The 13,617-nt window shown below is 41.5% G+C and overlaps 1 protein-coding gene across 1 annotated transcript in view; it reads left to right on the top strand.

Moving 5' to 3' along the window:
* The window catches only part of LOC124593905 (agrin-like), a 669,506-nt gene that overhangs the window by 315,257 nt on the left and 340,632 nt on the right, over positions 1 to 13,617 (top strand). Inside the window, exon 4 of the mRNA XM_047132256.1 lies at positions 9,698 to 9,922. Coding sequence (XP_046988212.1) covers positions 9,698 to 9,922 — 225 coding nt within the window. The remainder of the gene's footprint in view (positions 1 to 9,697; positions 9,923 to 13,617) is intronic.

The following is a 13,617-nucleotide window of genomic DNA, read 5'->3' as shown; positions in this document are numbered from 1 at the left end:
TGTAAATAAAATAAATTCTCAAAACATACGCTTGTTTGGCGAATTTTCTTTGGTAAATATTTGACCGGCCGCTGTCCCTTATTCACTAAGGATCAACAGAAATTGTATATTCTCTCAGATTTCCTTTCTTCGGTAGTTTAATAATCATGCTAAGCCTCTAGTCATCTGGAACGTGCCTTGTTTGCCAACAGGTATTGCATAGTCTTAATAAGGTGGTGGACTAAGCCCGGACCTCCATATTTCAGATTTTCCGCTGACATTTCGTCCAATTTTGCAACGCAAAAAACAAAATGTTACGTTATTGTGTCCTACTTCAGACATGGCAACGCTGTAAAGATCCCTGCAGCTGGGTTGCGAGCCTAGATGAGAACAGCTATACGCCTTCGCTGTTCGCTCGTAATTTCCTTCTGCTCTCGCAGAACAAAGAGAGAGCGCATGTGTGACGGATGGGCGTACACGCACGCCATCTGGCGGGATCACATGCAAATCGCGGAGGGGACGGCGGGACTGCCACATTTGTGCTAATGGATAGGTTTTAATTAGAATGCAGATTGGCTGAAAGCGTAATCACGCGCATTGTTATCGCAAAGGCCAAAAGCTAATTTGCACGTCCAATTAACGTTCCTTTCGACCGTTTCGTCCTGAGATGCTAATGCTGACGCGTGCGGTAATCACCCTGATTAATTAATATTTTTCCTTACAGTTCCTAACGTTGGCAGCGCCATTCAGTAGCGACGGGATCGGTTCGCTCGTAACACTTAATACCCCGAGCATCAAGCGCTCTCTAGAGGGATTTTGTAGCAAGCAGCCCTTATCCCAGGCTTTGACGACAGTGGACATTCCGTTATACGGCAGAGCTAACGTTCGACAATTGATTCGTAATTGACCGATATGTCTGGTTATTCCTGGCTGTGATTTCCAAACGTAACAACGGATAATGTTCCGTATGAATGCATTTCAGAGAAAGTGATGTGGACCCAGGTGTAATTTACATTTAGCAAATTTTTATTTGCAACGCATCTTTCACATTTCTTTTATTTTTTAAAATCGACAATGAATTCCTAACAATAATTACTACTATTTCTCGCTAATATCACCTACAGTTATGTCATCTACTTAATTCTCGTGCTCTGCTTACTTCACAACGTATTACTACTGGTATCGTCTTTTAATGGGATTTATGAAAGAGTTTATTTTATTCCATCGATATTTAAAAATAAGCTAAAGTTACCGCTGAAATAAATGCGATAATTTTTTCTTTGGCAAATAGTATAGTTTGTTAACACGTTATACAATCAGTTCCATTCACTGTATGAATTACTTTCACTTCCTGAATTACGTTATTAAACGGTGGCCCAATTCCGTTACTTGCCAGTGTCAGTTTGAGATAGCTTCATGTTTTTGGGAATCTAGTAGTGGTTTCAGGTATCAGTGTCTTAAATAAACTTTTTAACAAAATTTACGATACAGCTCATTACTCTTCCATGTGGCTATTATCAAATTTCATTCCCTTACTAAAAATTAGAGCGCACGAAAATATGAACATCGTAGACTGTCTTATGAGTCATTCCTGGAAGTCGTCCATCGAAGGTTATATGGAGAGTGAGAGAAATTCGCTGGTGACATACAGTTTGGTTTTAGGAAAAGCTTAGGCACAAGAGGGACAATAGTTGCACTACAAGACCGTATGCAAAGTGCTAAGACCGGGATAAAAATGTGGGCCTTTGTTTTATTGAATGAGAAAAAGACATTCACAGAGTACATTATAAACTCATGGAAATGCTCTGAATAGATTAGAAAGACATCCGCTGTTTAGAGAATTTATGTTGGAATACAATGTATTCGTTAAGTCTGATAATTTGGTCATCGAATTGCTTAATATATATAGAGGAGTCCAACAGTGATGCATTTTGTCACTACTGTTACTGAAGATGTACTCAGAGTGTCTTTCATGAAGGACTTGGTGATCTAGAAAAAACATAACAGCTAATGGAGTCTTCAACAACATTCACTATGCTGGTAATTTAGATGAACAACTTGTCAGCATAATAGGAGATTACAGCAGTAATGTAGGTCTGAATATCAATACCAAACACCTGACTGCTTTAAAAATGTAAATCTACGATTCGACTATTCCTGCAGTATGGTGTTTGACGTTTGACGAAACTTATTGTGGAACCGTTTAGTGAGACATTCCTTGTGATACGGCAACATGTCCACAAGATGAGTACTTATGATCCTGGACGAGCAGTTAGATGGTTCGATGTCGGTCAAAGTGTCACTACTGTGGCCACGACAATGGGTGAATCCAGAAGCGTTATCTCGCTGTGAAAAAGGGATCTGAAGGTAGAAATGCTCTGCAAAAGCATGCCGATTGTCGTAGACGGAGCACCGCGCCGTAAGATGAACGATACGGAGCCCCAGTGGCAAAAAAGGACAGACATCTTACTCCTAGATACATGGCTGCAGACCTTGCAGCCGCTATACCTGTCTTTGTCAGAGCTATTTCACCATTATTAAATCAGTCTGGCTTGTATCCTTGGAAGACCGTTATATGCATCCTCTTTCAACCGCGCCATACTGAGAAAGTGTTCGTTGGTACAGAAAGCATGTCGGTCGGGATCAGCAACAAGGGTCCAGAGTGATGTTCCCCGACGAAACGCTCTTCACAATGGTAAGTGCTTCTGGCCACCAGTTAGTGTGGAAAGAGAGAGGAACAGTTTACGCACAACATAATGTTCATGATCGTCTTCGGTTGGCCTAGGCATTATGGTCTGAGCTGGCATTGTGCACAATGACCAAACACCGCTGCGTAACTTCACCACAGCGGTATTGCAGGTATATTGTTCTGGATCATGTCCGTCTGTTTGGGTGTCCGTTAGGTCCAGATTATGAATGACAACGTCCGTTCGATAGGATCGCTGAGGTGTTGAACGCACTGGAAAGTGAAGAAATCGAACATCGAGAATGGGCTACGTACTCCCCGGACATAAACCCCATAAATCACGCCTGGTATGCTATTGACAGGCATATTCCTGAAGAAACATCCACTCCCTGAACCGTGCACGAACTGAAAACCGCCTTGAGAGAGGAGTCGGACTACATCTCCCAAGGGTTTCTTAACAGTTTTCTAAACAGCACGAATAACAAGTGCGAAATGTGCATTAATGCCCGAGGAAGGAATATTCCGTACTGAGGGTTCAATATCGACCTTTGTGTCGGGATTCTGACCTGTGTCAAACATGAACGCTATGTATGTCTGTTATCCTGCTTTCCATTTGGTGAAAACTGTACCATTTTTCATTATAAATATACCATTCCACATCTGTCACGCATGTACTGTGTTTCATGTCGTCCGTCATTGTCTGTCATTATTCCTGTCCAACAATGTCTCTACTCCTTAGCACTTGTCAAGTAGTCTAGATTAGACATGGAGATAAAATGCCGCATAGAGAACACCCTAGTGGTTTCTCAAAATTCGAAATAAGTGCCTCTAGCATGGACCTAGACCTAAAGCTTAGCGTTCGACTTCTAAGGTGCTACATCTGGTCTGTACTTCTCAGCGGTTCTGAAGGGTTGCCACTAAATACGCCAACAACAAAGAAGATCGAAGTCCTTAAAAGGTGTATTTACCACAGAATGCTTAAAACACTTTGGACAGAAAGAATAACTAACACCGAAGTACTGTGATAAATACACAAAGAGTGCGAAATGTTAACAACATGTAAAAGAAGAAAAATTTCGTGCCTAGGATACACTTTACGGAACACCAAGTAGATGCTTACACAGTTAATAACATAAGGGAGGGTCAAGGATAAAAGAAGAAAAGTGCAAAGAAGAATATCGTGGTTAAATAATGAATAAATATGCGTCGATTTTCTCCAATATCCATTAAAGGATAGGCCGAAAAAGAAGTACTTATACAACAATATAATATTGCCTTGCGGTCCCTTTCAGTGTCTTACCTCGTTGCTTTGACCAGTTCTGATTGCTTCGCAGGACACTATGGTAAGCAAACCAAATACCAAGAAAAAGAAGCCAAACAGACTGGTGTTAACGCCTAATTTACCGCTCTTACACAACGTCGCTGTTCGTCAGCCGTGCAGATAACATGTATGTACTTTACTAATCGTGCTCCTGGCATTCTTTCTTTACCACCATACAACGCGTAACAGCTTTCTAATACGCGTATTGCAGGGAGTGTTTCTGGAAAAGTTCACTCATTAAACTTGAACCTATGATTTGCATACATTAAACTCATATGCGCGAACTATCAGTTTTAGGGACTATGTCAGTCATGTGGCAATTGCTTCCAGCTTCACTTACAGTTCTCGTTGGAGTCCTGTCACTCTAGTAGCGAAAGAGGTGAAGCTTGTAACTGTATTGCAAGGTACTTCATGGTAAATCTTAAAACTATCTCGCATTAAAAAGGTGTGATTTTGGGGCAAACACAGAGCACTTACAACGCCGTTATATTCAAGATAGATCAAAACCAAAGAACAACATTCGTGGAACGCATTCTTCCCCTTAAAAAATAAGAAAAGTATAGAGTATTTCAAGTCAGTCTAGGACAAATTATTATCCGAGTTCGCGACTGTCGTCCATAGTACGTTAATTTTTCAGAGAACATGTTATCTGCGCTGTTTTATAGTTGATTGTAAACAATTCACACAATACGTCTGGAGTTCCCACCGTGCACCTTGATATAAGCTTCAGTTCGCAGCTGCAGTATGCTCAGAACATGTTCGGATACGTGAGAGACACACAGCGTTTTGTCTCACAAGCTTTCAAAACTGACACGAACAGGTCGCTCATCACTGGCTGCATCCAGAGCACCAGAGCCAGAAGAAGGGGGAACTCAGACGAAGAAGTCTGAAAATGTAGGAGAGTGAAGAGAGATAACACCTCTGAGAAATACCTTGAACAGTCGATTTGTTCCCACTTCCCCAATGATTTCAGTAATTCCGAGGGCTGTTATCTATCCCTTCTGCCTTATTTTATCGCATGTCTTACAAATATCTATTAAATTTTGACTCTAATACTGGTTCCACTAAGACTACAATATCTACTACCAATTTTTCTTCTATGAAGTCGACGATTCCGCCCATTGTAGAGGTCTTCAGTGCATTCTTTCCACCTACCTGCTCTCTCCTTTGTGGTTACTAGCGGAGTTCCCATTATATTCCTAATGTTGACGCCGTTGCCTTCAGTTTCACCTATGATTGTGCTGAGTCTTCAGTTCGCTGAATCAGTCTTTCCGATGACTGGTTTTTTTTTTCGTTTTCCTTGCATTTCCTGCAGCCATTTTGCCTTGGCTTTCCAGCCGTTCCTTTTATTTCGTTTATAAGTGACCCACATGGCTATATTATTGTTTCTCCCCGCACATTTTTGCACTCCCTTCTGTCATCGACCAGTTGAAGTATTTCTTTTATTACCCAAGTTTCTCCGCGATTAACTTTCTTGTACCTATGTTTGTCTGTTCAAATTCTGTTAATGCGGTTTTTAGAGATGTCCATTCCTCTTCAGGTGAAATGGTTTCTCTGGTAGTCACTATCGCATTGTCTACAGCCTTACGGAACTTCAGACGCATCTCATCAGTCCTCCCTACAGCAGTACCCCATTTCTTTTAGGCGATTTCCTTCCATGTTGATTTTACCTAACGATTCTCTTAAACTCTTCACAATTACTAAATTGTGATCTGCGTCTTTAGATGCTCCTGGGTACGCCTTACAACTCAATATCTGATTTCGCAATCTGTGTCTGACCATGATGTAATCCAGATGGGACTCTCCCACGCCTCTGGTTCTTTTCCGATAACACCTCCTCTTGTTACTTTTTGAACAGCGTATTCGATATTACTAGCGAAATGTTTTGCAGAACTCATATAATATTTATCCTCTCGCATTCCTATTACCAATCCCATATTCTGCCGTAGCCTGTCTTCAGTTCTTTTCGCTACTATCACCACCACAGTCCTCCATGATTATTAGATTATTATCTCACTTTACAAATTGAATTAAATGTTCAGTTTCATAGCATGTTCACCACGTTAAAATCCCACCATACCACTCTCCAGCTCGTAGAATGTTACCCTTTTGAAGGTCACTCAATTTTTTTCTGATAGTCGCCTCCACCTTGAGAGTCGCCTTCGATATGGGGACCGATCCGGAATCTTCTGCTAATGGTGAGATCGTTAACAATTCATTATTACAGGCCACACGTCCTATGGATACACATTATTTGTCTTTAATGCAGTGCTTTCTACTGCTTTCTACTTCCCTATGTCGTTGATCATTATTGATTCTTCCATCTTTTAGGGGTAGCTTCGCACCCCAAGGACAAGAGGCTGCCCTGAACTGTCTGATCCTCTGCCCTCTTTGATAAGGCAGTTCGCACAACCCGGATGACTCTCTGTGCTGGAAGTCTTCGTCCTCTGTTGGTACTGATTTTTACTCAGATTTTAATCACTAGCTGGAATCGAACCCGGGAGCGACCTCGTTTGTATTACTAATCAGAGATGCTATCCCTATGTGGTTCCAAATATAAAGTCCTCTTAAGTCAAACTTTGATTAAATGGCACTTTGTGACAAATTCTACCAGGTGGCTTCCTCTTTCATTCCTTTCCCCAATGGCATGTTCATTACTAGACTCTCTCCTGCCTTCTTAGTATCGCATTTGTGTCTCCCATGACAGTTTAATTTTCGCCTCTTTTGAGGTATTGAAAATTTTATCTCATCATAAATATTTTTGTCAACCTCTTCATTATATGCAGAGCTAGTAACCATATATACCACAGGTGTGGTTCGTCGTACCTTTGTGTCTGTTTTTGATACGAAGATTCGTTCGCTATGCCGTTCACAGCATTCACTCACACCTATTTTCTTATTTATTGTTAGACCTGCTGCTGCAAGCCCCTATTAGATATTGTACTGGTAAGCTTATATCGTGTTAGCAGAGGTCCTTTTGTTCCTGTCACCATATATCACTAATCCCCAGTACATCTAACGTCACCCTATGCATTCTTCTCTTCAATCTCTCCAACTATTAAGCAAGTCACCCGCTAACCCTGAGTACATCAAACGTCAGCCTACGCGTTCCTCTCTTGAAGTCCTCTAACTATTAAGGAAACTAACATTCCACACTCCGATATGTAGAATGCCTGATTTTTTTTCCTGATTACAAATTCCTCCTGAGTAATCGTCACTCACAGATCAGTCCAGATCATCAGTCATCCAAACTGTGGGCCCTCCAACCACTGAAAAGTTGGTTCAAATGGCTCTGAGCACTATGGGACTTAACATCTATGGTCATCAGTCCCCTAGAACTTAGAACTACTTAAACCTAACTAACCTAAGGACATCACACAACACTCAGTCATCACGAGGCAGAGAAAATCCCTGACCCCGCCGGGAGTCGAACCCGGGAACCCGCAACCGCTGAAAAGGCTGCCGCCGTTCTTATGTACCGTATGTTAGACTAGACTCTCCACAGATTCCGTCGTAAGGTCGTTGCACCCACGTTACGGTGAAATAAACTGACGTTGTATTAAGCTGAATTATCATGTACGGAATTCGTGACACCCTTAGTTGGCAGTACCAACTAACAAGCACGTTTAGCTCAAGAGGATGGTAACAGGAAGCGGCATCCACTTACGGTTATTTACATACGGATTCGAAAGTTTTGCAGTAATGTCCTGGTAATGTAGTATGAATCTGAAATAAATGGAACTTCCACTACACGGTTGTGCTGTTACCGGTCGTTAACGAACGCATCCAGATGTGAGACAACGGCAGAACGGACAAAAGCTTGCATTCACTGCATCAGATTTGCACCTGGTGGTCAAAATTGTTACTAAGTTATTTTCCAATATAGATCGTTTTCGCTTTGATGCAGTAAGGTATGAACCTTGTTTCGCTGCCATAAAATTACTGCCTCCCACGCTGGCCATCTGTGCACTTTTATTACAACCACACGGTATTTCAGATTTACTTGACGGTAAATGCGAACATTTTAGGTTAGGCTTTACCATGTCTGTTACTGACGTGAAATGAAGCAACAACTTACTGCTACCAGTCGCTGTTTATTTGTCTCCACGACGCGTTTCAAAGGTTTAAACCCGTGTCATCAGGTGGATTTATATTTGTTAGCATGACGTGTGTGTGTGTGTGTGTGTGTGTGTGTGTGAGTGTGTGTGGGTGGGTGTGTGTTTGTTTGTATTTTGTGTCATGATTTTTTGGAGAAACTTATGGTACTGTCTAATGGAGAAACAACCATAAATATTTAGTTATGTTAGCATGACACCCCGAAATGTACAAGGGATTGATCTCATTTACAAATATACTATCACGCCAAAAGTTTGTACCCCCTGTCAGTTGAAACTATATGAACATCAAATAACGGCACAAATTGTACATCTATCAAATGACTCTGAGCCCTGTGGGACTTAACATCTGAGGTCATCAGTCCCCTAGAACTTAGAGCTACTTAAACTTAACTAACCTAAGGACATCACACACATCCATGACCGAGACAGGATTCGAACCTGCGACCGTAGCGGTAGCGCGGTTCCAGACTGAAGCGCCTAGAACTTCTCGGCCCCACCGGCCGGCGCTGTACATCTGTCCGCATATTTTATATCATTAACCAATGTATTGCCCCAACCTTTAGTCAGTTATTACATGTAACAGATATATTGTTAAGATAACCATGCTTCCTCTCATCCAATCGCTCCTTCCATCCGCTCTCTCCCCGTCTCTTTCTCTTTTCCCTCCTCTCCGTCTGCCCACAGCCTTTCATTCCTATCTGTGAATCCCAAGCAAAATTGTTATTTATGTATAAGAGCATGAAGTTTAAGCTATGTAAAGTTGACAGAATTGGATTTATATACCACCTGAAATATTTACTCCAACGCATGTACTCAATACCTCAAAACAAAGATCTCCAAAATCCTTTAAAACTTATTCTGCGGGCCGGCCGCGGTAGCCGTGCGGTTCTAGGCACTTCAGTCCGGAACCGCGTGACTGCTACGGTCGCAGGTTCCAATCCTGCCTCGGGCATGGATGTGTGTGATGTCCTTAGGTTAGTTAGGTTTAAGTAGTTCTAAATTCTAGGGGACTCATGACCTCAGATGTTGAGTCCCATAGTGCTCGGAGCCATTTGAACCATTTGAACTTATTCTGCAATAATGTTTTTATGATGTGTATTCTTTGTACTTTGTGATAATGTTTCTCTTCTGCTATATGATCCTTGCATCTAATAGTTTCCAGATGCCAAATTTGTTTACAAAAATATGACAGTATACATGTGATGCGTTACGAGAGCGAAAGGAACCTGTGACCACTGGAGGTACTCTGTTTTATTTATTTTAATTTTTCCGTCAGATACACGTTCAGTTTTTGGTTTAAAAAAAAATTATGTTCTGAAATAGTGTTTGGTTTCTCTACTACACAGTACCATAAGTTCTTCCAAAAATCGTAACACAACACACACACACACACACACACGCACACACACGCACATACCAACAAATGTATATCCACATGATTATAGAGGTTTAAATCTTTGAAACGCTTCGTGGAGATAAATAAGCAGTGACTGGAAACAGTAAACTTGTTGTTTCATTTACGTGACGTTTTGGTCTGTGCAATCAGAATGTTCGGCATAATAGCGTGAGGTGCTGCGTTGTTTTGTGTTGCAGACCCGTGCGCTGAAGTGGAGTGCGAGGCGGGCGGCGTATGCCAGCTGGACGAGGATCGGCGGCCCACGTGTCGCTGCGAGGACACGTGTTCCAGCGGCGGCGGCCATCAGGCACCCGTTTGCGCCTCTGACGGCCGCTCCTACCGCAGCGAGTGCGAGATGCACCGGCACGCCTGCCTGCGGCGGCAGGCGCTGCGCATCGTCTACCGCGGGGAGTGCAACTCAGGTGGGTCCCCAGTGACGTCACAGCCGCAACTAGGGCGCCTGTATAGCAGGCTGAATCGTCCGCCACGTTTCCCCCAACTCTGAGGAATCGACTGTGTTTACTTTGGGGGGTGGTCAACGTATTCCCGCAACTTTTTTCCGGTATTTCTTATAAAATATTTGATGTTTCGTGTATGAAGTTTAGTGAGCAGCAATTAACGTGTATTTTAGAACGTCTTTTCCATATAACAGGAAAATTAAAGTGTAATGTTACGCAGCTATAGAAAAGATGACTCCGAAATTGAGTGGTAGTTTGCAAATATTAAATGTAATGAGTTTAAAATTCAATACTAATGCGTTCAAATATAGATATTATGTACTAATAACCTGTGCCTGTTATTATTTTTTGCCGGTATATAGGCACTTACAAAAGCAGAGTTCATTTTTTAATCATTGAATGAACTCAGTCATATAAGTATTTTCACATAGGCTTATTACCAAAAATTAACATTTTGTTATTTTCTGTTCATTAAGTTAAATTAGTTCCTGCCCAGCCGGGGAAGCCTGAGTAAACCCTCCACTCACCCTCTGCCCGAATACCAACTGCAAAATTTGTGAATGTGGAATTCACGCTGTTATTAAATTTCTTTATCATTAACAGAAAAGTGAAACACAAAATTGGTTGCTTGTTGAGCTGTGATCAAAATTTTATTCATCAAATTTTATTCTTGAAAACTTTATCTTACTTGCGCAAGTTCCCTCAAAATGATCAGTTCGCTATAAAAATATCTTAATTATAACTCGTTCTACCGTACCTTTATAAGATATATGGTTAAGTATCATTCAGTTTGAGTACGTATGTTCACGATAACGGCGTATAAATACGTAACAATAAAATATTCCTCTCCACTTTGCCAACTGCAGAAATACCGCAGGAATCGAAAAATTTTGAGACGAACTGCATTAGTATAGTTGCCGACTGGCAAAACTACATACAACTGTTTTCATGTTTGTAACTGCTTTACACTAATATATATTTACAGTACACAATTGAGCCTCAGATCCTCTTTCCCATATGTCTCTGCGGCACCTTACAGAGGATCTTTTTCTTTGTTTCTAGGTCACTAGGAAATATGAACTTATGAAAACCATTTTTCGCATGGTTAGTGCAATTCGCAGCATAGCAGCCACCCATATTTACGACGAATTCTTTAATACATTTAATTAAAATCTCCACTCGCAACCTGGTTCAAATGGTTCAAATAGCTCTGAGCACTATGGGACTTAACTTCTGAGGTCATCAGTCCCCTATAACTTAGAACTACTTAAACCTAACTAACCTAAGGACATCACACAGACCCATGCCCGAGGCAGGATTCGAACCTGCGATCGTATCGGTCGCGCGGTTCATGACTGTAGCGCCTAGAACCGCTCGGCCAGACGCATCCTGATTCATATGTGTATGGTATAGGCCATGAGGTTACGGCTGAAGAGTCGACACACCTCTATGGATATCAGAATGACATGCACCGGGTGATCTCACCAATAAACAGATCACCCCTCAATCAGGTGAATTTAATTACAAGTGTTGCACTATGGAGAACTTGTTGTTGTTGTTGTGGCCTTCAGTCCTGAGACTGGTTTGATGCAGCTCTCCATGCTACCCTATCCTGTGCAAGCTTCTTCATCTCCCAGTACTTACTGCAACCCACACCCTTCTGAATCTGCTTAGTGTGTTCATCTCTTGGTCTCCCTCTACGATTTTTACCCTCCACGCTGCCCTCCAATGTTAAATTTGTGATCCCTTGATGCCCCAGAACATGTCCTACTAATCGGTCCCTTCTTTTTGTCAAGTTGTGCCACATACTCCTCTTCTCCCCAATTCTATTCAATACTTTGTCATTAGTTATGTGATCTAATCATCTAATCTTCAGCATTCTTCTGTAGCACCACATTTCCAAAGCTTCTATTCTCTTGTTGTCCAAACCATTTATCGTCCATGTTTCACTTCCATACATGGCTACACTCTATACAAATACTTTCAGAAACGACTTCCTGACACTTAAATCAATACTTGATGTTAACAAATTTCTGTTCTTCAGAAACGCTTTCCTTGCCATTGCCAGCCTACATTTTATATCCTCTCTACTTCGACCATCATCAGTTTTTTGCTCCCCAAATAGGAAAACTCCTTTACTACTTTAAGTGCGTCATTTCCTAATCTAATTCCCTCAGCATCACCCGACTTAATTCGACTACATTCCATTATCCTCGTTTTGCTTTTGTTGATGTTCATCTTATATCCTCCCTTCAAGACACTGTCCATTCTGTTCAACTGCTCTTCCAAGTCCTTTGCTGTCTCTGACAGAAGTACAATGCCATCGGCGAACCTCAAAGTTTTTATTTCTTCTCCATGGATTTTAATACCTACTCCGAATTTTTCTTTTGTTTCCTTTACTGCTTGCTCAATATACAGATTGAATAACATCGGGGACAGGCTACAACCCTGTCTCACTCCCTTCCCAACCACTGCTTCCCTTTCATGCCCCCCGACTCTTATAACTGCCATCTGGTTTCTGTACAAATTGTAAATAGCCTTTCGCTCTCTGTATTTTACCCCTGCCATCTTTAGAATTTGAAAGAGAGTATTCCAGTCAACATTGTCAAAAGCTTTCTCTAAGTCTACAATTGCTAGAAATGTAGGTTTTCCTTTCCTTAATCTTTCTTCTAAGATAAGTCGTAGGGTTAGTATTGCCTCACCTGTTCCAACATTTCTACGTAATCCAAACTGATCTTCCCCGAGGTCGGCTTCTACTAGTTTTTCCATTCGTCTGTAAAGAATTCGCGTTAGTGTTTTGCAGCTGTGAATTATTAAACTGATAGTTCGGTAATTTTCACATCTGTCAACACCTGCTTTCTTTGGGATTGGAAGTATTATATTCTTCTTGAAGTCTGAGGGTATTTCGCCTGTCTCATACATCTTGCTCACCAGATGGTAGAGTTTTGTCAGGACAGGCTCTCCCAAGGCCATCAGTAGTTCTAATGGAATGTTTTCTACACCCGGGGCCTTGTTTCGACTCAGATCTTTCAGTGCTCTGTCAAACTCTTCACGCAGTATCGTATCTCCCATTTCATCTTCATCTACATCCTCTTCCATTTCCATAATATTGTCCTCAAGTACATCGCCCTTGTATAGACCCTCTGTATACTCTTTCACCTTTCTGCTTTCCCTTCTTTGCTTAGAACTGGGTTTCCATCTGAGCTATAGATATTCATACAAGTGGTTCTCTTTTCTCCAAAGGTCTCTTTAATTTTCCTGTAGGCAGCATCTACCTTACCACCAGTGAGATAAGCCTCTACATCCTTACATATGTCCTCTAGCCATCCCTGCTTAGCCATTTTGCACTTCCTGTCGAGCTCGTTTTTGAGACGTCTATATTCCTTTTTGCCTGCTTCATTTACTGCATTTTTATATTTTCTCCTTTCATCAATTAAGTTCAATATTTCTTCTGTTACCCAAGGAGTTCTACTAGCCCTCGTCTTTTTACCTACTTGATCCTCTGCTGCCTTCACTACTTCATTCCTCAGAGCTATACATTCTTCTTCTACTGTACTTCTTTCTCCCATTCCTGTCAATTGTTCCGTTATGCTCTCCCTGAAACTCTGTACAACCTCTGGTTCTTTCAGTTTATCCAGGTCCCATCTCCTTAAATTCCC

Source organism: Schistocerca americana, chromosome 2, assembly GCF_021461395.2.
Source record: "Schistocerca americana isolate TAMUIC-IGC-003095 chromosome 2, iqSchAmer2.1, whole genome shotgun sequence".
NCBI classification, from domain to species: domain Eukaryota; kingdom Metazoa; phylum Arthropoda; class Insecta; order Orthoptera; family Acrididae; genus Schistocerca; species Schistocerca americana.
Note: the sequence above shows the minus strand (reverse complement) of the source record. Positions and strands in the feature narration are given on the sequence as shown.